Source organism: Gallinula chloropus (genome assembly GCF_964237585.1).
Source record: "Gallinula chloropus genome assembly, chromosome: 21".
NCBI classification, from domain to species: Eukaryota; Metazoa; Chordata; class Aves; order Gruiformes; family Rallidae; genus Gallinula; species Gallinula chloropus.
In genome coordinates, this window is record NC_140106.1 from 9,659,148 (window position 1) to 9,687,008 (window position 27,861).

Here is a 27,861-nt window from a genome sequence, read left to right on the forward strand (position 1 = left end):
GTCTCCCAGCACATCCCAGGCTCCCTTTGCACCTACCAACACAAACACTCAGGGCAGAGCAAGACCTGGGGCCTGCAGACCCATCCTGCCACGGGCAGCCCATCGCAGCGCGGCTCCCGAGGGCGACACACAAAACGAACACCAAGCACCGTGCTCTTCACAGACATTATTGTGGCATTTTTAGGTGTGGGTGTAAATTATTTAGCTGCAGTGTGCTGCCAGTCGTAATGCACCCAAGACCTTAGATGTCTGCATCTTGTGATCAATATGAGACAGCAGCGGTTTGGAAACAGAGGGAAATCAAAGCTCCCGTGAAGCAGCTGTCCCCAGCCTGCCAAGAGACAAGACAGGAAGGGTCTGTGCCTCACTGTGTGTCACTGTCTGGGTGCTGTGAGCATGGCAGAATCCTCCTGGGATCTGATTTTCAAGGAGCTGAAGCTGATGACTGTGTGACCGTGTCTCGTGAAGCGTTTGGCAAAGGGAGCGCAGAGGTGATGGTGGGTGAGCCCTGGAAGTTTGCTGACCTGGGAATGCTGTGGTCTCACTGTTTCTGTGCAGCCATCAAGGCACCTTCCTCATCCCCACCAAGCAGTGTGTGGAAGGGGAGCATACCCACTGGTGTGGGGTCTCCCTTTGGCCCTCAGACCCCCCTGGTGTCTCTCCCCTCTGGTTTCCAGCTCCCCTTTTCTCTCCCAAGGTATCACAGCCATGCTCTCCTTCCCCTTGAGCTGAAGCCGTGCTGTGATTCTCCCAGTCTGGGGCAGGATGTGCACAATGGGGAATCTGGGGGTTCATCAGGATTCACAGCAGGAAGAAAATTCCCATTCCCTAGGGATTTTACCTTTGCATTGCATCACCTCTGACCAGCACAGACTCAGGAGCCCCAGCAGCGCCAGGCAGCACCCTGTGAATCCTGACAGCATTTCTCCTGTAGCTGGAGTGCTCCCTTTGTTTTCCCCTCGAAGTTTGCCGTCTTCCTGAAATGGTCTGAAACGTTAGAGACCAAGACAATCATCAGAATGAAATATTTCCTACATAAAATATGCAGCAGCTATTCAGAAATGAAGAGCGAGCGGAATGAGGGCTGCCAGGCAAAGATTTAAGGGTGCTGACACGTCCCCATGGGTTGTTTACTGAAGATATCTTCTCCTAAGCCCCAGTTTTAAGGCTGCCTTTCAAAAGCAGGCACAAAATAAAATTTAGCTAGGACCTTTAATAATTCAAAGCTGCCATGTGCCGAGCTTTTTGTTGCCCTTATGGGAACGAAGCCTCATTTCAAAGGACCTTGACTTTCTTCTGACAGTGCAGGAGATGTGGCAGTGCCAGAGCTATTTTTGCTCCCAGACACTGATTGGGTGTGAAACCTGTCTCTGGTGGCCGTGCCAGCAAAACCTGGGCAGGCAAAACACGGAGGCATATGGCCTCCTTTCCCTAAAGACGCTGATTCTGAGGAGTTTGGAGGCGTTCTCCCTCTGTAAAAGGGCATCTCGGGCACCTGGAGTTAGGAAAAAAGCTTCAGTGCTGCTTCTTGGAGCAGAGAGACCTGCCCAGTGCTCTCCCCAGCACTGGGGTGAGATGAGCTTAGTCCCACAGCCTGGGGCTGGGGAGTGATGCATGGGTGAGCAGTCAGGAGCCCTGGGATGGGTGCTGAACCGCAGGGTTGTTTGCTGGGCTTTCCTCATCTGCTGCCACGTCTGTGTCCCAGGAGCCTGTGTGTGATAAGGTCCTGGGCTGAACCCAGCCTCAGGCCGGGTGTTGGTTGCTGCAGATACCTGGTGAGAGCTCTGGGTTTGTCAGAGGTGTTTTTCCCTTCCTGCTGCTGGAGGAAACCCTCCATGGCCTTGGGTCCCCTGCCACAACACCGTGTAGCTTGTGTAGAGCTAAGAAGTGTGTACCTGCACATTGCAGCTCCTCAACCCTTAATAACTGAGGAGCTGTGATGATGCTGGCATCTCCAAGTGAGCAGCACCCTCCTTGACACAGACTCACAGAATCATAGGGGATGGAAGGGACCCCCAGAGCCCATGGGGTCCAACCCCCTGCCAAAGCAGCTCCCTAGGACAGGGCACACAGGTCGGTGTCCAGACGGGGCTGGAATCTCTCCAGAGAAGGAGACTCCACACCCCCTGGGCAGCCTATCCCAGGGCTCTGGAATATACCCCTTGTGTGCAGCTCCCTTCCCTAATCCACTTTCCCCTCTCTGCTGGGTTTGGGTGATTTCAGCATCATTCCCATGACGGGAGTTGGCGGCTGTCAGCAGACTTCCCCTGTGAGTAAGTGCGGTCCCGCTGCAGACGCAGCTCTGTTAGATCTGTTACTCAAACCAGGAGCCAGCATTCCAGCAGGAAAAACAGCCTCATACGGGAACAAGGAATGCTGAAGTGTTGAGCAATTTAGAGCCGGCTGCTCCCTCCCACCAGCCTGAGAGTTGGGATGGGGCTGATGAGAATTTCTGGTGTGAGACCACCTTGTGCTGAGACCCCACTGGGTTCCTCAGCACCCACAAACAGCATCCTGCCCGGGTGAATGAAGGATGGGGCTGGGTGGGGGGAAGAGGAACCGTGTCTGGGTGCCCAAGGGAAGCCCCATCTTGCACCCTGCAGCCCCCAGCTCTCACCGCAGCTCTCCTAACCCCCCGACTAGTTTGTTTTACCTGCTCCCCCGCCCGGTCCTTCGCCTCGTTCCTCTGCTGAGAGGGAGCCCGGCGACTGCGGAGCCAAACGCGGGTTTCTGCCGCCACCTCGCGATGGGATGTCGCGACAGACCGTCCCGGGCCGCGGCTTCGCGAAAGATACAGGGTCCCGGCAGCAGGGCTGGGTTTGGGAACCGCTGCTTTATTGGGCCGTGTAACTCCCCCGGGGAGTGGGCCTGGTGGGGCCAGCAAGAGGGGTTTGGATGGACACGTCTGTTCCCGGTGCCAGGGGAAGATGCTGCACCCATCCATCCCAGTGCCAGGGAAGGATGCTGCACCCCATCCCGGTGCTGCAGAAGGATGCTGTGCCCATCCCAGCACCACAGAAGGGTGCTGCACACACTGCATGCCTTTCAAGGGTTAACAACATTGCTCTTCACGTTTGACAACCCAAAGTGCATTCCCAGTGTCTGAGTCACATGAGTGGGAAGGGTGCTGCTGAGAGGAGGCTTTCGGTGGGTGAAGGTCACTGCAGTTGGGGTTTGGCCCCTGTGCTGGGGACACACACCCTACCCTCCTGGCCTCCTGCACCCACTTTGAGCAGTGCCTCACAAGCACTCAGGGCAAGTCAGGCACTGATCATCCCTTCCTTGGTCGTGTCCCTGACGCTCTTCAGAAAGCTGAAGATGTGGGACCCGCCGGTCCCTTTGGCTTCCAGCGCGGCCGGAGCCTTCCCCATGGAGAGCCCCACGCTGCCTCCCGGCTCTGCCCGCCCAGCTTTGGCTTTGGCTGCTGCAATGGTGATGTACTTGGTGACAATGGTGATGTGGTAGGACCTGAAGTCTGCCAGGGCAGAGACACACTGGTTGAAAGCTGTGCGGAGCCGTGCATCGCCAGAGGAGAGCACGTGCTGCTTCAGGGAGGGGGCACGGCCGATCTCCTCCACAAAGGCTCTGTGGGGTGGGGGCATGTAGTTCCTCATCCTGTGCAGGAAGGCGGCTGCAAGACACCAGCAAAGGAAGAAATAAGCTGTGGGCAAGGGGGTTAAAGCACCCTGGAGCTCTCAGCAAGTGGCTGAACATGAGCAGTAGTGCTGGCACAGTCTGCAGGGACCACTGTGCTGGATGGACCCACCAGCCTCCCGCCCTGTTCTGTCTCAGTGCCTCCAATTAAGTGAGAAAGAAAACTCCTTATTAGGTCAGTGCTCCATTAGGGTTGGTTTTAACTCTAAAAGGCAGGATTTAGCCCTTACTCTCAGTTTCAGGGTTTTTTTTTCCCCTGCTATTAGAGTGCATTTGCTAATTCCTGATAAATATATTCTGTTGTGGGCCAGTCTGATGCGAAGCTATGTGAATGGATGAGCTAAATTACTGGCAGGATGCTGGTGCGCTCTGCTCCCTCATCTCTGTTCCCATATATAACCTCAGTGAAAAGTTGACACGCCAAAAAAAGACTCTGTCCAGCTGGGAATTTATAGAGTTGAGGCTGTGCCTGCCAAAAGCTGGTTTATAGGCTTCCTCCCTAACAAAGCGGGCAGACCCTCAGATCCCTGCCAGGCTCTGCCAGGGTGTGATGGGCGTGTGTCCTGTCAGCCTGGGCAGCATGTGGGAATCCTTTATTTGCTTAGGAGGAAGGAAAAAGCGTGTGACTTACTGCTCTCCTCACTGTGGTGAATTCCCAGGAACTCATCAAAAGCGTGAAGGACGGTGCTCTGCGCCGCGCTCCCTCCCGAGTACGCCATGGGCTCGTTGGATACACCTTCATATATCAGCCCCTCGGGCATGGCAGGGTTATCTTTCCAGCTGAGCAGCAAGACATGGCAGTCAGGCAGGGAGTGACCTCAGGATGGCTGATAACAGGGGTGGGGGGGGCTGTGAGAAGGGACCCTGGGCTGACAGGATTGAGCAAAACCTTCCTGACCGTTCTCCTCCTCCTCCTCCTCACCCAGCCTTGTCAGCTGTCCTCAAATGGGAGATAAGCTCAGAAATCAAACACTGCGCCAGGACGCATGACAAGGTCATGGGTGGAGGGAGAAATCCTTGATTATCCTTTCCTTGGCAGCCAGGGATTGTTCTATGGGGCTGGTGAGCACCCCACAGGGCTGGTGAGCACCCCATGGGGCTGGTGAGCACCCCATGATGCTGTCCTGGGACACGCTGCCCTCCACCACAGCTGCATCTCCGCCTCCAAGTCAGGTCCTGGCTTGGGGGGTGTGTGTGTGTTTGTACACTCAGAGCTGCTCTGGGTGTGCAGGGGGGGTCCCTGTTCTAGGAAAAGTGAAATTAGCAGCATCTAAGGGATTAATTCCTGGAAATCCCAGTGGCCATTCCAAGTCAGGTAGCCCCTGCCCAAATATTCTTCTGAGCCCTGGAAGTGTGTCTATTCTTGTTACTCTTGAGATGATGCCTTTCAAGACAGAGCAGGACAGCCTGCCTTTATTTATCTCAGCAGAGAACCAGCCTGTAATGTGATTTCCTCCCTTTCATAAAGCTGCTCGTCCTCAGCAAGCCCAGAAACTGGGCAGCATCGCAGCCCCCCCCAACCTTGTGCCATTAACTCACAGCCCCTGTCATCTGGCTTTATGCTCCTGTTGTGCAAAAATGGATAAATGGAAAGAGGAGTTATAATTTCAGAGAGATAATGTGCCTGGCACAAAAATATCTCTTGACCTTCTGAAGAATGCACCAGTTCATGAAGGTTTTGGTGCTGGCTGCTAAGGCTGTTTGATGGCTGGAGCAGATTTTGCACAAAATGTAGAGAAAAATAGATTCATTAGCAAATACCATAATATTTTTAGCTCTCCCAGGGATGTATTTATAGTAAGCTTTACTAGTGGGAAGTTCTTATAAGCAGAAGGGAATTGAAAAGGCATGTTTTCCTAGGCTGATGACCATCAAGACAAGGTCAGCTTGGATAAAAAAAAATGAGAGAGACCTAATCAGGATGCTTGGAGCCTTTTGACTTGGGAATGCTGAGATAGGCTGAAGAGAAACAGAAATAGAAACCCCTGAGAAGCCCAGGAGCAGAACAGCTGGGGATGCTCGTGGCCCCACAGGGAAGATGTGGGATGGCAAACCCACAGCGCTGGGCTTTCCTTCCTGTGTTTCTGCCTTGCCCAACTGACTCTCTTCAGTATTTGGAGGGGGGAAATGGGGTTTTCTGAATTAATGGAGTTGTAATGGAGCAACAGCAAGAGGCTTGTTACAGATGTTTCCTTAAGGTGCAGGGGAAACAGGCTGCATGTGGCTTTGTGGCTTTGCATGTATGGTGTGCAGAGCAAAGAGAAATTAGTCTCCTGTCAAAACCATTGGGGCCAAGTGCAGGAGTGAGTTGTTTCTGCACAACCACAAGCTGCTGTGGAACAGAGACTGTGTGGGGGCAAAGAGCTGGGGGGCAGACCCCCAGCCCTACTGCCATGGTCCCTGCCCAGCAGCTCTGGCTCTGCACAGGAGGATCAAGCACATGGGAACTCGTTCCCTTGAGGGCAGCAGGACTGTGTCACCCTTGGGGTCACCACTGCCAGACACAGCACCAGTTCCTTCACCATCAAGACCCTGTCCTTCCCTGTGTGTCCCTTCCCAGCACATCCCCTGCTTGCTGTGGGCCAAGGAGCTGCTGACATGGTGGCTTTGGGGGGAGAGGTGCTGCACTTACCCGGAGAGAAAGATCCGGATCACCGTGTAGAATACTGCTGGATCCACATGGTCTGGGAGGAAATCAGAACAGGGATGTTAGTGTGGGCAGAAGGGACTCTGCCCCACTGCTTCAGCATTTCCCATGCAGCAGTGCTCCCCAGCCTCCAACCCCACCATGGCTGAGGCAACCTGAATCTGTGTTCTGAGAAGGACCCAGCAGGAGGGGCCAGCACATCTCCCATGGTGTGCCCCCTCCCTGTGGTGAGCTCCCCGGGGCACTGCTGTGTGCAGCACAGCATTGGTGCTCAGAGCATCCTAAGAACACCCCACGCTTTTACTCCCAGCCCATTTGGGTGCTCAAACCCCCTGTGTGTCCCACCTCCTCCCACTCCATCCCTCCAGAGATGCTCTGTGGGCCAAGCACCAGTGTGTTTGGGCTGATGCAGCCGATGAGCTCAAGCACACAGAGTGATGTGAGTACACAGGCTGCCCTCTGGCTGGAGGCTGCTGTTACCGTGCATCTTTTTCAAGGCCTGGCTCATGTCCCCGATGGCCTCTGCCAGCTCCTGCAGGGCTTTGTGCAGGGCATCCTCATCCAGCTGCAGGAGGGCACGGATGGCCTGAACGATTGCCTGGGAGCGGAGAGGAGAGGCAGCATGAAGGGTTGAGAGGGGCTGGGACATCCATGTACAGCAACTGTGAATGCTCAATGCCACCCAGGCCAGCTCTGCCCTTTCCCCAAGCCCACAGACAAGCATGCAGGGATGGGTGCCCCTCTTGGGTGCATTCCTGTAGGTGCTTTCCAGGCGAGTGAATACAGCAGGAGGGATGGCACATGTGTCCTGGCTGGGTCCCAGTGGTACCCTACCTTAATCCCAGGCACTGCTGCCTTCTCAACCAGGAAGGTGACGAGGATGAAGCCTCGCAGGCTCTCTCCCCCAGGCAGCGAGATGATGGTGTCCAGGTTCCTGCAGGGGCAACCAGCCAAGCACAGGAGGGGTTAGGAGGGGGCTTGCTCGAGGTCTCCCCACACACCCTAGGAGACATTGAACCCTTGGAGCAAAACCCTCTCAGCTGCAGAGCCTGTCCCCTGGGGAAGAGATGAGCTGGCACGGAGCAGAAGTGGATGAGGGCTGCTCTGCTTTAGAAGCATCCACACTCTTCTCCACTGTGCACTTGCTGGGCTAAAAGTCTGGCCAGTGATGGCCAGGTTCTGCATGGACAGGAGCAGCCCATGGTTCAGCCACAGTTACAGCACTGTGCTGTTGTTGCAGTGGCAGTTGTGTGCCAAAGGCTGAGCTGTTGTTGTTGTTGTGCTTGTCTGTTAAGAGGTAGGTTCAGCTAAGCAGAGCCCTGCAGTGCTGGAGTGTGAAGCCAATTCAAACAAAACTAATACTGTTAGAGAATAAATAAGCATCTTAAATACTTACTCAATTTCCAGAGGCCTGAAGGCAGTTTGGTTATTGCCAACACATGGACAAGAAAAGGAGAAAGAGAGATGTTATAAATAGCTCAGCAACAGACTGCGCTCCATGGGAGACAAATGAGCTCCCTGGCCCATGGGAAGCCCTGTCCCCAGGAAGAAGGATGCTCCCAGTGGCACCCGGTCCCCACTGGGTACCATATCTGCATCCACAGCTGCAGCCCCTGAGAGTACTGCTCCCCCCCGCCTGTCAAGACCCTTTCCCAGACTTTCACTGGGAGACAGGCCCCCAGTGATAGTTTTTCCAAAAGTTTTTTGGCAGAACAGAAATGGTTTGGGAACCGTTTGTCCCCCTTGTGCTGGATGGGACCTGCTGGGGCTCATCGCTGCCTCCCCGACCGCAGGAAGAGCTGTGCTTGGTCTGCTGGCATTTGCCCATTTACCCACTGGGGTTCTTCCTCCTCCAGTTGGCCAACACAAAGTCTGCGTGGCTGAGGATGGGTGGGAGGCCGAGGGCCTGGGACACCTCCCAGAAGGGGACAGCAAGATTTCGGGGCAGGACCTGAAGGGCACAAAGTACAGGAGAAACACTGTCAGGATGGTGCTCAGGTCAGGCAGGGGGTAGGTCACTCTCCTGCTGCAGCCTCAGGAAAGGGGCTCTGCTCCCATGGGATGAATCCCAAGGGAGCAGCTCCTGGATCCTAAGGAGCAGGCAAACTTGTTCCATGTTGCTTTTACCTTCACAGTGCCCTCCTCACCCTCCTGCCAGAGGTAGCCCATGGTGATGAAGCTGAGCACCAGGTGTGCCAAGTGCAGCTCCTCACGCCCTCGGAGGTGCCGGGCACTCAGCTGCGGCATCTGTCAAGGAGATCAAGGGGCACTGTGGCTCATGTTTGCTGGGGAGAGCCCCTCCTGGTGCCCCCCATCCTTTGCTGTCTCCCTACAAGCCTCTGCCATCATCTCCACCCCTGTAGGGTTTGCTGCTGCTTTGCTGTTGCTGGTTTGTGAGCATGGACACGACCTGCAGGGTTTTACTCTCCCTCACACTGGGATGCACTGGAAAGTGGCTGACCATGCATGCCAGAGGGGTCCAGCTGGGCTGGGGGGCTCCTGGCATGGCTGGGGTCCTTGGCATGTAGAGGGGACAGGATGAGCCATGGCTGTTGTGGCATCTGGAGGGTTTCCCCTGCCACTGCACGCTGTGCTCCAGCCCCTTGTCTGGCCAGTGCGACCTGGGATGTGCTGTGGGAGGTTTTCTGGGCCAACACAAAGCCTTTGCTTCCGTGTGGGGTAGAGCTGGTTCCTGAGCCCTTGCTGAGCACCCAGCTTTGCTGTTGGTTTGTTGTTCTGTGTGTTCAGGTGATTGTCCCTCTCTGCTCTGCCCTCCCCAGCTGGAGTCCTGTGTCCAGAGCTGGGGCCCAACACAAGGAAGATGTGGGGCTGTTGGAGAGGGGTCAGAGGAGCCACAGAGATGCTCAGAGGGCTGGAGCAGCTCCCCTATGGAGAGAGGCTGAGGGAGCTGGGCTGGGTCAGCCTGGAGAAGAGAAGGCTGTGGGGGGACCTCATTGCAGCCTCCCAGTCCCTGAAGGGAGCAGAGGAACAGGAGGGGAATCAGCTTGGTAAAGGGCAGAGACTGGCAGGACAAGGTGGATGGAGTGAAGCTGAAGGACAGAAGGAATTACATATCAGGGGGAAGTTTTTTCCAGAGAGAGTGGTGAGGGGCTGGAACAGGCTGCCCAGAGAGGGGGTGGGTGCCCCATCCCTGGGGGTGTTCAAGGCCAGGTTGGCTGGGGCCCTGGGCAACCTTGTGTAGCTCCAGGGCTGGAGGTTGGTGTCCCTGCCTGTGGCAGGGGGTTGGAGCTCTGTGACCCTTGGGGTCCCTTCCAACCCAGACCAGGCTGGGATTCTATGACACGGGTGTGCCAGACCAAGGTTTGAGAGTCTCAAACCAGAAGAGATAACACAGGTACCTGCTGAACTTGTGAGCGGAGCTGGTGGCTTGCGATCAGCTGAGGCAGGTCGTGGGCAATCTCCATCCAGGGACCGTAGGGTGCTGGCAGCTCTGTCTTGGGGAGAGGGAGGGAAGGAGGGCTGTTACTGCACAGAGTGCTGCAAGGCTGCGTCTCTTCCCCAGGTTCCTGAGCAGCTTGGGACTGAGGAAGGAGATGTGTCCCAGGGTGAAATCTGGGGTTGGGTGGGGTGTGGAAGGGAATTGGGGGAGCAGTGGCAGACATGGATACATGTGAGAGGGGCTGTGACTCGTCACTGAGCTGGGCAGCCTCAGGGAGGGCTGTGACAGACATTGCCTGGCTGAGGGGTTCCTTCCCCATCCCACACCACTGCATTTGCAGAGGTTTTCCCAGGTTTTGCACCCCTGTGGGATGGGAGGGCAGCAGACACCACCAGCCCAGGCTCCCAGCATCCTTCCAGCCTTGCATGTCACGGCTAATGTCTTGTGTCTGGTTACCCCCTCTTGTAATACCAGCCTGTGGGATGGGGAATTAAGGGATGACAAATAAGTATGTGCCTGTCCCTGAGCACTCCCACTGTGAAGTGACCCCAGTGATAAACAGCACCGCTTCCAGCACAGGAGATCTGCAGTCTGACCACTCTCCTTGTGCTCCCTGAGACCCTGTAAAGCCAAGGCCAATTGCAAAGCTCCTTCTTCTCTCCTTTGTGCCACTTGCTGCAGCCAGCCTACTAATTTTTACAGTGAGGGGTCTGTCCTATGAAACTGCCCAAGCTAAAGTATCTCCTGCATTCCTCCCTGCATTTTATAAACTGTTATAGAGCAGCACTAAATTAAAACCCAACCAGAAAGCCGTTCACCAACCCCTCTATTTTTCTGTTCTCTGTCTCTCATGGCAGTAAGACGTGGTGGCACAGCCATCTCCTACCAGAGGACTGGGAAGAAGGAAGCCATACTCCTCGGAGAGCTGGAACTTGCTCAGCAACAGTGGATGTGGGATCTCCTCCGTGCTGTCATCAGCCTCCATCACTGGGCCCTGGCTGCAGGATCGGGATGTGCTCTGGCTTGGTGGAGACTTGCTGGCTGCCCTGCTCCCTGTACGTGCTGAGCCAGCACCACACACCCCAGCCACGTACCTTGTCCTGGGGGGAGTCAGGGCCCAGGCACCCAATGGCCAGAGGGGCTGAGCAAACAGGGTTAAAGGTTGCTGATAAGGTGCTGTCGCAGAGCAAACACTGATCTCCATCCCAGTGGGAATCTACCTATGGGGAAGGCTCAGGGAAGCTCCTTTGCCATGGGTTGGGACAGTGAGCTGTGTCCCCCCAGGACCTCCCCTCAGAGGTGCCAGGATGCTCCAGGCTGCATGGGATGCTGCGGGTGCTTTAAGCTGGGATGTTGTTGCTGCATCTGGGCTTCCCCAGGATCCTGGCAATGCCAAACCCACCTCCTGTGAGCTGTGGTTGCTCTGCAGGAACCATGAGATAAGCAGGGAATCTCTGCATCCACGTCTCACTGGAGGCAGCAGAGCTGGGCCCTGGGCATGCTGTGACTGCAGCACCAGCCCCCGGGTATGCCGTGACTGCAGCACCAGGCCCTGGGCATTCCAGTATCTCCTGAACCAAAGCTGCAAGGACTGAAAGATGTTCCTGGCCTGAAACCTCCCCATGCACCCCACAAGCAGCCTCTCTGACCCTGGAGCTCAGGGCTTTCCTTGCTGAGGTAAAGGTCCTAACAGTGCCCTATGTCATATTCCAGCTCCAACCAGCACATATCTTCAGAAGTGTTGAATGTCCAGCACTAGCTCCCAAACCAAAGGAGTGAGGACTGAAAGATATTCTTGGCCTAAAACCTCCCTGTGTAGTCCACAGTCAGCCCTTCTGACCAGGGGGCTCAGGGCTTTCCTAGCTGAGGGAAGGGTCCTAACAGTGCCCTATGTCCAGACTGGGCACTGTGGCCTCTGTGAGGGTATCCTGCACAGGTGTCACCTGCGTCCCATGGGTGGGCAGTGTCCAGGAAGGGGCTGGAGCACACGTCCTGTGAGGAGCAGCTGGGGGAGCTGGGGTGTTTAGCTTTGAGCAAAAAGGAGGCTGAGGAGAGACTTCATCACTTGCTACCCACAGGGCAGCTGCAGAGGTGTCAGGGTCAGTCTCTTCTCTCAGGTGACAAGCGACAGGACAGGAGGGAATGGATTCAAACTGACTTAGGACAGGCATCAGGGAGAGTTTCTGCACTGAAAGGGCTGTCAGGCATTGGCACAGGCTGCCCAGGGAGGTGGAGGGGTCACCATCCCTGGAGGGATTTAGAAGTCATGTGGATGTTGTGCTTGAGGATGTGGTCTGGATGTGGGCCAGGCAGGGCGATGCTGCAGTGGGACTCACTGACCTAACGGGTCCCCCCTATCCCATGTGGCTCTGGTTCTCCCACCAGGTCACAGAGCCACCAGCCAGGCTTCAGGAGAACTGGAGGAGGTTCTGCCTCTCCTCCTACCAAGACCAAGGAATCTATCTCCAACTCCAGCACAGAGAGCAAGAATGAACTTGATTTTATTTAAGGCCACAGAAGTATCTTTTGATTTCAGTAGCATAATTTAGAAGACAAATGAGTGATGAGATTGGGGTTTTGTGCCTTCAAATTCTAACCTCAGTCACAGAATCACAGTCACCAGGTTGGAAAAGACCTATGAGATTGTGAAGTCCAACCCTACCCATCCTCTACTAACCCACATCTCTGAGCACCTCATCTACCCATCTGTTAAACCCACCCAGGGGTGGTGACTCAGCCCCCTCCCTGGGCAGCCTGTGCCAGTGCCCCAGAGCCCTTTCAGGGAAGAACTCTTCCCCAGTCACAGTCACCCAACACCCCCAGGTCCTTCTCCCCAGCAGCTCTCCAGCTGCTCTGCCCCAGCCTATAGCGCTGCTCGGGGTCGTTATGTCCCAGGCACAGGACTCTGCCCTTGGCCTTGTTGAACCTCATCCCGCTGGTCTCAGCCCCTGGGTCCAGCCTGGCCAGACCCCTCTGAAGAGCCTCTCTACCCTCAGGCAGAACCACAGGTCCTCCCAGCTTAGTGTCATCCCCAAACTGACCGAGGGGACATTCAATCCCTTCATCTCTTCATCCAGTGCCTTCATCCCTTCATCCAGTGCCTTCATCCCTTCATCCAGTGCCTTCACCCACTAAGCAGGTCCCCTTGTTACAGAAGGCCATCAGGTTAGTTTGGCAAGACCTGCCTGTTGTAAACTCAAGCTGACTGAGCCTGATCATTCAGTTGCTGCAAGTGTGCTGTGTGATAGCACTCAAGATGACCCATTCCATGCTCTTCCCTGGCACTGAGGTCAGTCTGACAGGCCTGGAGCTTCCTGGATCTTCCCTCCCACCCTTCTTGTAAGCATGTGTAACATCTGATGTCTTCCAGGCAGGATTCTATGCCAACATCTTAAAATAAATTGTCAAACCACACCAGACCCACGATATTGTAGTGAGAAGAACACAGAGTGACAGGCAGTGGTGTGGGGCCTGGGGGAAAGCCCCGTCTGGAGGTTGGTGTGGAAGTCCAAGTCAGGCACAGGCACAAAATCTGGACCCTCAAACAGTGGTGTTCTGCTGGGCTGTACCCCCCCACAGCAGCCCCAGAGTGTTACAGGGGGCTCCAGCCAGTGCTGGTGAGATGTGATGAGCTACCCCAGGACGACGCGGCCTAGTCTGAGGCCCCAGGGAGTGCTGAGGAGATGCGTTTTGGGGGACAAGACACCCCTTAAGCAGCACTGTTTAATAGCATTGCTTTCCACAGGGGAAGGGGCCATAACAGCATGAGTTATACTCCCACAAGGCAAGGAGGACAGGCCAAGAGTAGAGGGCTGGCCTGTAACCAGGCAGAGTTTCTTCTGGTATCACCGGTGACATCTTCCCTACCTACAGATCTACGGGCAACTTACAGGCTGCCAGTGCTCCCTGCTAGCAGAGGGCAAGCTGAGACCTAAACATCCTTGTGATTCAAGCAGTCAAGTCGTGGTTTAATTATCTTGCAAAGCCCTGAAGCCAGCCTGCACGCTGCATCCTCCATGGACTGATGGGGTTCATTGTTCCTCTCCCACCCCAGGCTGCTTCAGGCGCTGAGTCTGGCTGGTGAATGCAAAGGGACAGCTCATCAGGAAACAATCTGGCTTTTTATATATTTGGTTGCAGCATCCTGTTTAAAAAGGGTTTTGTTTGCCCAATGAGGAGACAAATGGGTGTTCCAAGCATAACAGCAGATCGAAAGGGTCACTATCAACTAATCTGAGTCAATGCTTTTAGTGATTGGTAAGATATTTGGGAAGAATCAGAAAGAAATCCTTAATGCTCAGCTGCTTCCCATCACCCAGGCAGGACACCAGGACTCCTTCAATCCTCCCCACCGCAGAGCCTGAGCAGAACTTTCCGATAGTCTCCTGAGCAGTCTCCCTAGAAAGAAGAAAGCAACACAGTGAGGTTTCCAACTCTATGCAAGGCTGGATCCTTTCTACCACTTTGTTGTGGGGCTCATGTCCTCTCAAGACAATTTAAGAGCTAAGAACATTCAGGAACATTTGCAGTATGTAAATGTAAAGCCTCCTCAATTCCAGCTCCTCCAAAATACCCAATAGGGGCTGGATCTGTCTCCTCTGAGCTGCTTAACAAATCCCACTCTTCGTTTGTAGCCCTGAAGATCTCACCTTAATGAAGGAGTAGAGCGATTTCCCATACATGGTCAGGAATTCCCTTCTGATATCCAGCATATCTATTTCAGAGCGGGAGACCATCACTCGGATCAGCGTGTTGTCATCTGTTCCCAAGCCCTAAAGAAACAAACCAACCATGTACAATGAGGAAGCCTTTAGGATAACTCAGTAAGGGGCACAAAGGTTCTTAGTGCTTGGTCTTCCATGGGATCTATTTCTCATCAGAGCATTTTTGCATTAGCAGAGTGATCCACTAGCAGCAAGAATATTGCTCTGAGCTCCCTGAGGGAAAAGATGGATGTGTAAAAGTTCAGACTTTATTCCCCCCTCTCATTTAGCAGGTTTCTCTTTGCCTAGTGATTGCTGTCACCCTACTGACTCAAGCATGGAGAGGCAAGAGGAAAAACAAAACCACAACCTCACACCAAAACAGGTTACCCGGAGCTGCACTGGTGGCCCCATCCCTGAAGACATTCAGGGTCAAGTTTGATGGGGCTCAGAGCGAAGATGTCTCTGCTCACTGCAGAGGGGTGGGACTAGATGGCCTCTAAAGGTCCCTTCCAACCCAACACATTCTGTGATTCTATGGTTCTATGAAAAGCTCTTTTACCTTCATGGATTTGTACAGTCTTTCAGCAAAATATGCAGGTTTATTCCTCACACACTTTACTGTAAGGGAGACAAGAGAGGGGAATTAAGGTCAGTGAAGCTGAAGGAGAAGGCATTCCAAACCTTTACAGCCCTTTCTCAGTGGAGATGCTAATTCTGTAACAAGTCCTGGGCCAACAAACACCAAGTGCAATGCTGACATCCACAGCCAGCGCTGTAAATTGATGTCTCCATGTGCAATCCTGTTTTCTTTAAGGCTTTAATGCCCCCTGATGGCAAGTGTCAGCTAAGAAAGCATCTGGGAAAGCTGACTGTCCCAGAGCATCCTCATCCAATTGCATCTGCCAAGAGTTACAACACTGTGGCTTGCAGAAAAGACAAACAGTACCTGCCTCCTGAAGCCGTGTGAACACCCAGCCAGGGCAAGATACAGCAGCTTTAATTATGCAATGACTTTGTAGATGAAGTTTTAAAGCAGGGAACTCACCCACAGCCAGCAAAGCATCTTCGAGGTCTCCTGACATCTCAGATTTAATGCTGTCTGTGATGTCCTTATTGGCGATCCCGCTGTACACATCGAAAACTAGGAGGAAGAGTCAGTGAGTGAGATCATAGAGTCACAGTCACAGAATTGCAGGGGTTGGAAGGGACCTCCAGAGATCATCAGGTCCAATCCCCTGCCCAAGCAGCTCCCTAGGACAGGGCACACAGGTCGGTGTCCAGATGGGGCTGGAATCTCTCCAGAGAAGGAGACTCCACACCCCCTGGGCAGCCTGTCCCAGGGCTCCCTCACCCTCACTGGGGAAAAGTTCTTCCACATGTTGGTGCAGAACTTCCTGTGCTCCAACTTGCAGCCATTGCCCCTTGTCCTGTCCCCACAGACACTGAAAAGGGGCTGCCCATTCCCCCTGCATCCCACCCTTCAGATATTGATAAACATTAATAAGGTCCCCCCTTAGTCTTCTTCTCTCCAGGCTGAACAGCCCCAGCTCACTCAGCCTTTCCTCACAGGGGAGATGCTCCAGGCCCTTCATCATCTTTGTGTACCTCCTCTGGACTCTCTCCAGGAGATCCCTGTCTGTTTGATCCCAGGGAGCCCAGAACTGGACACAACACTCCAGGTGGGGCCTGACCAGGGCAGAGCAGAGGGGGAGGATCCCCTCCTGTGACCTGCTGCCCACACTCCTCCTGATGCCCCCAGGATCCCATTGTCTCTCTCAGCCCCCAGGGCACACTGCTGGCTCATGGTCACCCTGTCACCCACCAGGACCCCCAGGTCCCTCTCCTCAGAGCTCCTCTCCAGCAGGTAGAGATGCTTCAGGGCACACAGGACCTAAACCACCAAGGATCACTTTGCAAGATCAACCTCCTTGTACTGTGCACAAACACAGTACCATTATTGTGACACTGGGAGCTAAACCAGGCTGTCCCTGCAGAAAGGACTCAGTTTAATTATCAACTCTCTTGCTAATTGGCCCACCACTGCTGCTAGCATGTTCAAGAACTCCAGTTTACAAGCTGTGCTGATGTTTTCCTCAAGTCCATTTTTTTCTCAGAAGGGAATAACAGGCTTAAAAAAATTGAATGTGCCTGGACTCCAGGATACCTCCTGTCTCAAGAAGAGTTCATGACCAGTTAATGGACAAGTACAAAGCTCCTGGAAAAGTATCATCCTCAAATAAGGTAAAAAAAAAAAGGGTCCTACCTCTTAGTAGGTGGCATCTGTTCCTTGTACAGAGGATGGTCATAAATTGTGACTCATTTGTTCCCCATTTCTTCTCCCCAGCTTCATACAGACACTGAAAGACATTATGAACAAAGTAAGGCTGAGAAGACCAGGTGTACTTAAACATGAGATTTTGACTTTCTTGGTGGCTTCTCTGGATCACAGATATTTTCCAACAAACACTAACCAAGCACAGCAACTGAGACGTCATCTCCCCTCCCAAATGCCCAGCCTGCCTAGAGACCCCTCACCAGAGTTGCAAAGGAGGCAAGATCCACTACCCCCATGTCACCAGCTGAGTCAGAACAGTGAAGGAGCTTCTTTAAGGGTCAAAACTGAGAAGAGAGCTGTGCTGCAGTCTAGCACAGCTTCAGGCTTACTGCTCTACCTTGGGGAAAAATATGAGGTCTAGAAGCAGCAAGGACTCACCACACATCACATGTACAAGAGCAGACAGTTCTTGCAAAGAAAAAAAACCTGCTACACACCTGAGCATCTTGCTGAGCAAGGGCCTCATCCACAAATGTTCCCTCATCTCTTCTTCCCTGAAGAGATACAAGGATGAAAACCACATTTTTTCCTCAACAGAGCAAGCACACAAGCAATTCCCCACCCAACACCAGTTACTGGCAATGCATAATGGGATCCTTCAGATTAAACAGTAGCTTACAAATACCACAAGACACTGATTGGGTGGGATTTGGGCTTTGTTGCAGCAGCAATCCCCTTTAACTGGGGCATTTTAAAAAGAGCACGTGGCATTACTGGATACCCAGAGCCCAGCTGCAGGGTGTGAAACGTGGGTGAGGTGAAATGCAAGGTAAGTGAAGTAAAAGCCAGCCTGAAACACCTCACCTCTGGAGGGAGAGGCATGTCCATCAGCAGGAGGAGGACTCCCCCCTGTTTCCATTTCCCTTAGGCTGGACTTACCGTCGCGAGGGACACGAGGACTCTCCGAAACATGGAAGATGTGTCAGAGGCAATGTCCTCCTCCAGGGTGCTGCCATATTCTAGCAAGAGCATAGACACAACGTCTGTTAGTGAGGGGTCCACAGCCTGGATACTCCCCACAATGTTTGCTGACCATGAGCTGAGTGGGTTTACAACTGTGGTTGGGGCTCTGAACATCATCAGAGCAGTCTAACCATCCCATTCAGCCTGGAGAAGAGAAGGCTCCAGGGGGGACCTTATAGCAGCCTTCCAGTCCCTGAAAGGTGCCTGTAAGAAAGCTGGGGATGATCTGTTCCTGAAGGCATGGAGTGATAGGATGAAGGGTGATGATTTTAAACTCAAAAAGAGGAGATTGAGGTTGGATATTAGGAAAGCATTCTTCACTCTGAGGGTGGTGGATCATTGGCACAGGTTGCCCAGAAATGTGGTGGAGGCCCCATCTCTGGAGATATTCAAGGTCAGGCTTGATGGGGCTCTGATCTAGTGAAGATGGCTCTGTCACTTCAGGGTGGGACTAGATGGCCTCTGAAGGTCCCTTCCAACCCAACACATTCTATGATTCAGTGCTCCATGGCAAAATGAAGAAGCAGATCCAGTATAAAACTGGCAATGGATCCACCCATGGACAGACACCCAACTGGTGGGCACCACCAGCCCATCCCATGTTATTTACACAGATGCAATTCCTGGGTGAAGCCTGTGAAGCTGTCCTGACACCTCCAACTCAGAGGTTCTCTCTGGATAACTAAGCCTTGTACTGGCTGATGTGTCACATTTCAAAGCTACCAGACCCCCTCTCCTCCCCCTTCATCCCTCCACACACACACACAGAGTCGGTCAGGGGGTGTCTTGCAGCTGGCACTACGTACGGACTATGTAGTTCTCATTAATGCGCCGAATCTCCTCGTTAGTGCGAGAAGCCAGGATTTCAATCAGGCAACCTTCATCTGTCCCTGCACCCTAGGGAATTGCAAAGACAAGGCCCGAGGTTATCATGACAACTGTTTTGATGTGCACCTAGGTTTATGTATTTTTAAGTCACTAATAAGAAGTTAATAATAAATCTATTATTATGCCACGTCACACTAACTTGGCCAGAACTTAAGCAAGGTAAAAGGAAGAGTTCCAAACCTTCATAGCCCTCTTCAGCTCATGCACGTCGTACAAGGTGATAGGAGTCATCATACCAATGATCACCCTTTCAAAATTCCCACTCAGCTCAGATTTCAAGTCTTCAATCAAATCCTAGAAGACACAGAGAGAAGAAAGGAGTTGGGAGAAGACGCAGCCTTTGAGAACAGGAAGAACTCATTCACTGCTTTCCATCATCCTCCAACCCTCCTTGGATCATTCACTCTGAAGAGAGCAAGACTAGATGGGGTTGGAGTGGATGACCATTAAAGGTGCCTCCCAAACCAATGTGTTCTGTGATTCTGACCAAAATAAACTTGGCCAGGGAAAGCTTACTCCTTACTGTCGTGGAGACAAGGATGTCCTTCCCATTTCACTCAAGAGATAGAACCCCCAAATTGTCTGCATCTCCTGCTTAAGGCCACAGTCACTAATCTCTGAAGACCACCTACCCTGCCAATGCTGCTTTTATAGGTGATCAGAAGTTGCTGACGTTGGGAAACATTCAGTTTGGTCAAAACCTCGATGATGGCATCTTCATCCGTGCCTGGAAGAAACCAATGGAAACCAGTCAGGCTGATTGCACAGGAACCAGAAGGATGCTCTGGTCTTGTCCAGAGCGTGCCATTAGCCATCTTCTGTTCCTTACACCACCTGGGTTTCAACAGCAATGGGGACAAGGTCAATGTACAGAGGTGCCTTGACTCAGCCAGCAGCATGGCAGTATTGTGCTGCACTGCAGGAGAGAGAAGACAGGCCCTGACTAAGGATGTTTCTGTGGCCAAGACTTGAATTTCAAGTAGGGTTCAAGTCTCAGCCTGAGCAAGTGGCTCAATTCCTCCTCACTATAAGAAAGACATGGAGGCCCTGGAGGGTGTCCAGAGAAGGGCAACCAGGCTGGGGAAGGGCCTGGAGAGCAGCGAACCTTCCGAGGGGCGGCTGAGGGGGCTGGGGGTGTTCAGCCTGGAGAAGAGGAGGCTGAGGGGAGACCTTCTCCCCACCTCCCCTGCCCTGACAGGAGGGTGCAGAGAGGTGGGTGATGGTCTCTTTGCCCAAGGGACAGGTGACAGGATGAGGGGAATGGGCTCAAGCTGCCCCAGGGCAGGGTCAGATGAGACACTGGGGAAAAGTTCTTCCCTGGAAGGGTTCTGGGGCACTGGCACAGGCTGCCCAGGGAGGGGGCTGAGTCACCACCCCTGGATTGATTTAACAGATGGGTAGATGAGGTGCTCAGGGGTGTGGGTTAGTAGAGGATGGGCATGGTTGGACTCGATGATCTCAAAGGTCTTCACCACCCTGGTGACTCTGTGATTCCTCTTGGTGCCCTTGTAGGGCAATGCCAGGGGACCGACCTCCCCTCTAATGAACCATGGGACAAAACATCCCCAATGATGGAGCAGGGAGGGGGAAAGAGGGTTTAACAGTGGAGGGAAACCAACTCACCAAATCCTTTCATAGCCTTCCTTAGTGCCTGTGCTTCTTGCTCAGCACTGAAACTCGAGACTCCCTTGATTGTTGCCTAGACCCACAAAGGAGGAGTTACCAAAGGCAGACTCAGTGATGCAAACATACATACAGCAGAGGCAAATTTAGAAAAATAAATCAAAAGACAAAACACAGTGACAGCAAGCAAAGTTCACCCACTAAACATGAGGGATTTTATATCAGACTTCATCCTACCCTAAAGAGAAACTGTTCTAGAGGAACTTCCCAGCCCTTAAGAAATAAGCCACAGGGATGCAGTTTAAAATAAAACATCGTGGTGTCACTGCCCATGGAGTATCTGGTTTCCAGTTCAAGGCAGGCAGCCTGCAGTCTGTGGTCAGGCCAGCAGAGGCTTCTTTCCAGCAGTTTTCCACAGAATCAGCTGTTCCCCAAGCCCTATTCCCCACTTCTGTCTCAGCAGCCAAGGACCACCTTCCTGTAGCATAACCCATCAGGAAGCACGGTGCTTTGCTCTGTGCAGCACTACAGGCTGGGGGAGACTGGCTGGAGAGCTGTCAGGCACAGAAGGACCTGGGGGTGTTGGGTGACTGCAACTGAACATGAGCCAGCAGTGTGCCCAGGCAGCCAGGAAGGCCAATGGCATCCTGGCTTGTGTCAGAAATAGTGTGGCCAGTAGGTCTGGGGAGGGGATTGTGCCTCTGGACTGGGCACTGGTGAGGCTGCAGCTTGAGTGCTGGGTCCAGTTTTGGGCTCCTCACCATCAGAAGGACATTGAGGTCCTGGAGTGAGTCCAGAGAAGGGCAACCAGGCTGGGGAAGGGGCTGGAAGGCAAATCCTCTGAGGAGCAGCTGAGGGAGATGGGGGTGTTCAGCCTGGAGAAGAGGAGGCTGAGGGGAGACCTTCTCCCCACCTCCCCTGCCCTGCCAGGAGGGTGCAGAGAGGTGGGGAATGGTCTCTTCAGCCAGGGGACAGGAGATGGGACAAGGGGCAATGGGCTCAAGCTGCACCAGGGCAGGTTAAGATATTAGAAAAACATTTTTTACTGAAAGAGTTGTCAGGGGCTGGAACAGGCTCCCCAGGGAGGGGCTGAGTCACCAACCCTGGAGGTGTTCAAAACAAGGGTTTATGAGGTACTTAGGGATATGGTTTAGTTTAGGACAGGAATGGTTGAACTTGATGATCTTAAAGGTCTTTTGCAACCTTGTGATTCTGTGATTTTCTGCTCAAAACACCAATTCACAAGCAGCTTTCCCCTGCCTCCTGCCCAGCAGCATTTCTGTGGGACTACACTCTTATGAAGCTCTCCCTGTTCCCACGAAAAGCATCAGCAAAACATTGCTTAACGTTCCTGCAGGACAGGCACAGGGATAACTACCACATTGGTAGCTACCTTGTAGGTTGAACCCAAAAAGAACACACCCAGGAAGTTCATCTGGAGAAATTAATGGTCTTTGAACTAAATATCTGACAGGATTTGCCATTAGCTCCTGAAACGTAAAAGCCCCTATGAGGAAGCAGAGATAAGGGATGATGTCACCCCCTGGAAAGGGACAGTGACATTGCCCTTCCTGCTGTGTCCCTAAACACTCTCCTCATTTATCTGATGAAGTGTCTGGTACAGCAGGGTACAGGCACCACACACACTCACCATCACTCTTGTCTTGCTCAAGCTGTTGCTGTCTGAGTCCCTGGGCAGTTAGGCAGCTGTAATAAAAGAAGAAGAGGGAGTGTTAGTTTTCTAGCAAATGATTAATAAGATATATCTGGAACCAGTTAATGGGGCTGGTTAAGCAACCAGCTCATTTCTCCAAGGCCTAAGAGCAGCTCTTGAACAGCCCCACTGACGCCCACAGCAGCATCCCAGAGATTCCAGCCCAGGGCTGGCTCACAACAGCGTTGTGCCAGGGTGTTGTCCCTGTTTAAGGAGGGCTGGGGTGCAGGGGCAGATGATTAGCACCACTAATTTATGAAATGTTTCTATTGCCAGCATGAATGCCAGGCTGAGACTGTAAGGAGACTCAGGGAGTGAGCAAAGAAAACAGACTCAATTCTCCCCTGCCTTTCAAATGGCTTTGCCCTTGCCAGGTGAGAGCCTGAGGGTGCATCATGCTGAGGGTGCTGCACAGTCCTAACACCTTCCCTGGGAGGCAGAGACATCATCAAGGTGTGGGTGAGTGTGCAGAGGATAACATCCCTCCAGGACTGGGACAGGAGAATTATTTTCCCTCTTAGATGTCTCCTGGGTTTGGTGCCATGTGTAACTCCGTGTAGGACAGCAGCTTTTCCTGGCTGTTTAAGCCCTCAAAACCCCCCAAAACCAACCCCACAACTTCTTTGCCATCTCCTCAGGATTTATTTTCTTATGCTTAGAATTTTGTTTCCATGCTTATATATAAACATCACCAAAGTGTTTTCCCATATCCCTGGCCAGGGGACAGGATGCCAAGTACTAGGACAAGGTTTACTTCCTTGTAACTCAAACTCAGCACCACATGGGCACAGGTCCTCACACAAAGCCACAATGCCAGCGCTGATGACATCTCTCCCTAATCCTGCTCAGGGTGCTTAATAGCTGCTATCAATGAACACAGACACTTGTGCAAGAACAGGAGTGGCTTTGCTCATGACATGACCCTTGCAGACCCAGAATGTCATCAGAGGGTGCTGCTGAGGCAGGTTAACTCAGCGTGGGTTTTGCCATAGATGTGCTGCCCATTGGCACTCCCCAGGTCGTCTGCACCCTCCTACATCCCAGGCACTCAGGAAACACATGGACAATTATTAGCATGGAGTTTGCTTTCTTTCCTCTGATGATTTACCTCAATGGACAAATGATGACCTAGCCCTCAGAAGAGTCATCTTTGCTCTTTAATCTTTTACAGAAGAACAAAGCCAACTATTCTATTTGCTTTAGCTGGACTCAAAATAGAGGGTTCAGGTTTGAGAGATGGGTCTTTTCTGATGCAGCTTCACCATTCAGTTGGTTGGCACACAGAAGCAGGGACATTGCTGGCTGAGCAAGTTGATTTGAGAGCACAAAAAGGTCAACAAAGAAGGAAAAGGGGGTGGGAGGCAGAAAAATTCTGAGCACAGCTGAGCTGGCAGAAAGAAACCAGAACATGAGGAAAGGCTGGAGGCCAAACACCCACCAAAGCTGCTCTATCGCTCCCCTTTTCAGCTGGACAGGGGAGAAAATAGATATTGAGAGGCTCAGGAGTGAGATCAGGACAGGGAGAGATCATTCTGCAATGACTGTCACTGGCAAACCAGACTCATCACAGGATAAGGGAAAGAAAACTCTAATTGATGACCCTGCCCTGCACTCCCAGTGACACCAGAGTTGGGTGATGAGAAGTGCAACCAGAGCTTAAAGTGCCTCCCCACACCCCTCCCTTCTTCCCAGACTCAACTTTACCCATGATTTTGCTCCCTTCTCCCCCGCATCGTGGCACAGGGAGGGGCAGGGACTGGGGGAATGGGCAAATGCTCCTGCAACATCACACTGTAACACAAACATCACATTGCATATTGACTGCAAGATTCCAATTTCTTCATCCAGCTTAAGTGTTGCTGGGAATAGAAAGAGCAGAGCACTGCAAAAGGCAGCAGCACAAACCACACTGTGCCATCAGAGAATCATAGAAACCCAGACTGGTCTGGGCTGGAAGGGACCCCAAGGGTCACAGAGCTCCAACCCCCTGCCACAGGCAGGGACACCAACCTCCAGGCCTGGAGCTACAAAAGGTTGCCCAGGGCCCCAGCCAACCTGGCCTTGAACACCCCCAGGGATGGGGCACCCACCCCCTCTCTGGGCAGCCTGTTCCAGCCCCTCACCACTCTCTCTGGAAAAACCTTCCCCCCAATATCTCATCTAAACCTTCCCTCCTTCAGCTTCACTCCATCCCCCTTGTCCTGCCAGTCTCTGCCCTTTAACAAGCTGATTCCCCTCCTGTTCCTCTGCTCCCTTCAGGCACTGGGAGGCTGCAATGAGGTCCCCCCACAGCCTTCTCTTCTCCAGGCTGACCCAGCCCAGCTCCCTCAGCCTCTCTCCATAGGGGAGCTGCTCCAGCCCTCTGATCATCTCCATGGCTCCTCTGACCCCTCTCCAACAGCCCCACATCTTCCTTGTGTTGGGCCCCAGCTCTGGCCACAGGACTCCAGCTGGGGAGGGCAGAGCAGAGAGGGACAATCCCCTCCCTGTCCCTGCTGCCACCCCTCTGCTGATGGAGCCCAGGATCCCATCGCCCTTCCGAGCTGCAAGAGCCACTGCTGGCTCAGGGGAAGTTTCTTATCTACCAGAATCCCCAAGTCCTTCTCAATAACAAACAACAAAATCCTCCATCAACCCAGTCATGTTCCTGGACCTACCACAGCCACCTCAAAGGAGATGGGTCGTGTTCCATGAGCACGAACACCACAGGCTCCACTGAAAGAGGATTTTATTCTAGTGACAGACACACAGATTATCTTTGGATAAATTCACTGTCTGCAAAACATGAGTAAATACTAAAGGTCTGAACTACCAACGTGATAAAAGACCCACAGTAACTCTGTAGAGGTTCCTGAGTTTCCCAGGGAGGCACTTGGTGTGACCAAGTGTTCAGACCTTACCCAAAGGTGTCCCGATGGGGGGAAGAGAAGCTCAGCCCGTCGACTGGTTCCAGGGATCAGGGTGAGGAGCAAGGGTGTCTTCCCTGGCACAGTGGAGTCTTCCCTGACACATCTCAGATTTTGGGCTCTTTTTATGTCATTTCTTATCTTCAGGGTGGAGCCTGAGGGACTCCAGTCATACACCTTTATTGGGATTGGTGTAATCTCTCACCTTGTGTTTAAAGGTACAGATTGCTCACTGGGGGGTGGTTGCACCTTGGAGGCAGGTAACCTTTGAGATGGAGGGGTGTTTTGGTATTATAATGACATTATAATGAGCATAATTCCCCAAAAGGACAGCATTTTGTCAAATACATGGCAGGTCATGGGCCAGGGACAGCAGGGATGCAACTTCTCAGTTCCATCTTAACCCTCAAGTTCCATGTTACCACAGATTTTGGCAGTGGCATCTCCACTTTACTCCATCCTCTGTGTCTCAGCTGTCTCAGGATCAATACATTAAACTCCCCTGACATTATTCACCTTTAGGAATGCCTCAGAACTTATTCCAAAGGAGGATGTTTAGGAACTTTCTGGCTGAGTGGGTGCCTGGCATCTCAGCTGCTTATCCCCCTGGGATGTTCTGTAAATGCTGAGCCTTCTGAAATAGGGGTTAACTTTTAAATTACTGTTACCTCCAGTCATCATCCCACACTTTGCCAGCGCTCTGCAGCTTAACACAAGTCCTGGCCTGCAGCTCAGATGGGGAGAACAGCTCCAGGATAGGAGTGATGCCCAACCCCGAGTCTGGAAGAATGAAAGTCTGCACACAAAGAGTCTGGCAAGCATGAAGGTGCCCTGGCTAATTCCTGTCCTGATCTGATTTGCTTCATCCCACAATAAGGGCCCCGAGACTGCTGATACAGTAAACCTGGCTTAGAACAGGCTCCAAATACAGTGCCCAGATGACATAGTACAGCTTTTTGAGGCAACCCTCCCATTATTCAGGTTTTTTTCCATGGATGACCATCTCCTGCCAGGCTTCATCACCTAACCAGGCTGCTGTAGGCTCACATCAATCCAGAATAACCTCTGTCTATTAGAAAACAGCTGAAACTCCTGTGTGTGCCAGCCAGCTCCCACCTAGACTTGCTCTGACCCAACTTTCTGTGACTGCACAGAGCACAGGCGGCTCCCAACAGCCCAACAGGAGAGAAACAGGTTGTTCCCCCCCTCCCCAAGGTTGAGCTGATGGACATGCTGCTGGGATCCGGAGTGGAAAGCCCTGACCCCTCCCCTTGTAAAGCAAAGGCTGGACTAGTCTGACTGGTTCTGTCATTCCGCTTGCTGAACACACGCCCTGTGCCGGCTCAGCTTTTCCATGGCTTCCACTGCCAGCTGTTTGCTGGGTGCCACCCGTGCCCTCTGCAGCTGGATGTGCTTCAGGGTCACCTACGGTGGGCCTGGGGCCTTAGCAGGGTCACCGACCCTGATCCCACCTCAGGAAAGGATCTCCCGTTTCCTGGGAAAGGATCTCCCGTTTCCTGGGAAACGTCCCAGCACCTCCCACATGATGACATCAGCCTGGCCACTGCCCTCAAAAGGAACCGAGTAAGGAGTTAGCAGAGCCTCCTGCTCCTCACTGCAGCCCATGTGCCCACCCAAAGCCGCTCTGCCGACCCCCTGCCATGCCCCCCCCATGCTCCAGCATCCAGCAGAGAGGAGGTGCCAGCTTGTTCACGGCAGAAACAGGAAGCAAAACCTGTGCCTGGGAAGAATCAGCCATCTTCCCCCTTCCCGCCTTCCCGTCCTCCCTCTCCCCGGCTCTGTGCCCTCCACGGCTGCCCCAGTGCCCTAATGTCCTGGCATCGTGCCCCCCCCCCCCCCCCCCCCCCCTTTTCCTCCCCCCTGACAAAGCATCCAGCCAGCCAAGCGCTGTCCCGCACGGCTGCACCCCCAGCCGCTGCGGTCTGGGATGGTGCACGGCATCTTCCCAAGCACCTCCAGCTCTTCAACCCCTTCCCCATGCCAAAGGGGACCCCCCCCACACTCCCATTTTGCCACTCACCTGCTGTCCCAAGCGGGTGCCTGGCAGGGATGGGGAGAGCTTTGCTTGGCTTGGCCCGGACAGCTAAAGTCCCCGCCCTTGGAGCAGGGAGGGGACTGGCTGTGGGCAAACAGCTTCTCTGCCTGATGGGAAGGGAATCCAGCCCTGCTCCCCTCCTCTGCCCTTCCGCAATCGCTTGGGTTGAATCCAGAGCCCCATGCACCCCCCTGCACATGTAGGAGGCGCACATTTGGGTTACGCTGAAGCCTTTGCAAGTGGAGGTGGCCTGGCAGGCTGGGATGGCTTCTGTGCTCCCCAGAACCCCCCTGTCAGCCCCTGGGAACGGAGGGTCTCTGGCTGCAGGCAGCGGCTGAGGTCTGGCTTTATAAACGGGCATACCCAAGGGGGGAGCGAGGGGGACGACAGCCTGGAGCAGCACCGAACACATCCTGTTCCTCCCCCATGCTGTGTGTGGGGGGGGATTTCTTACCCAGTCTGTGTCTCCTTTCCTCCCACAACCCCTCCCCAGGTCTGCAGCCTCCTCCCCCCTTGTCTGAGAACTCTGCCTGCCAAACAGCCATCATTTCTGTAGGAATGATTATTTCCATAAAGGGGATTCCTTTTGCCCTAAGAAATGGCACCACCCTAAAGCCAAAACACCCCAGGCAAAGGGATTTCAGTTTTACACCGACACAAGACTGTCAGGGTCAGGTTTGGACAACTGAGGGAAATCAGCCTTCCAACAATATATATTTTGTCTTCCCTGTGTTTATCCTCAGGGACTTTGGTCTCCTCTGGTGCCAAAAGTGGTTCTAAGGGGTAAGTCAACCCTCTCAGGTTCTTTCTGCCAGCTCATACCACAGTTAGATCTCATCCCTGTGCCTCTGCACATGCTCTTTTGCTGGCAGAGACCTAAATTTAGCAGCTGAGATGAAGGCAGGCTGTGTTTCAGTGAGCCTGGCTGTGCAGCTGGCTTATTATAGCTCCCGCTGCAGCTCAGTCTCC

General features: G+C 53.2%; 2 protein-coding genes across 3 annotated transcripts; both read right to left on the minus strand.

The window, feature by feature from the left end:
* Positions 1-2,814: 2,814 nt before the first annotated feature.
* IDO2 (indoleamine 2,3-dioxygenase 2) lies at positions 2,815-10,732 on the minus strand. Of its 2 annotated transcripts, none has more exons than XM_084273997.1 (10): positions 10,588-10,732; positions 9,661-9,756; positions 8,429-8,548; positions 8,134-8,252; positions 7,698-7,712; positions 7,136-7,235; positions 6,782-6,899; positions 6,287-6,338; positions 4,286-4,434; positions 2,815-3,631 (listed from the first exon to the last, which is right to left on the minus strand). In XM_084273997.1, the coding sequence occupies exons 1-10, from the start codon at positions 10,684-10,686 to the stop codon at positions 3,261-3,263; spliced, it is 1,239 nt and encodes a 412-aa protein (XP_084130123.1). In that variant the 5' UTR covers positions 10,687-10,732; the 3' UTR covers positions 2,815-3,260. The 2 variants fall into 2 exon arrangements, with proteins under 2 accessions (XP_084130123.1, XP_084130124.1); XM_084273998.1 differs by lacking the exon at positions 10,588-10,732 and adding an exon at positions 10,524-10,569.
* Positions 10,733-12,178: 1,446 nt separating this feature from the next.
* Positions 12,179-26,914, minus strand: ANXA4 (annexin A4). Its single transcript, XM_084274045.1, has 13 exons — positions 26,878-26,914; positions 21,868-21,923; positions 20,217-20,292; positions 19,226-19,320; positions 18,774-18,887; positions 18,512-18,602; positions 17,622-17,701; positions 17,180-17,236; positions 16,671-16,764; positions 15,453-15,548; positions 14,967-15,025; positions 14,351-14,473; positions 12,179-14,099 (listed from the first exon to the last, which is right to left on the minus strand). The coding sequence occupies exons 2-13, from the start codon at positions 21,868-21,870 to the stop codon at positions 14,040-14,042; spliced, it is 948 nt and encodes a 315-aa protein (XP_084130171.1). The 5' UTR covers positions 21,871-21,923; positions 26,878-26,914; the 3' UTR covers positions 12,179-14,039.
* Between the last annotated feature and the right edge of the window lie 947 nt (positions 26,915-27,861).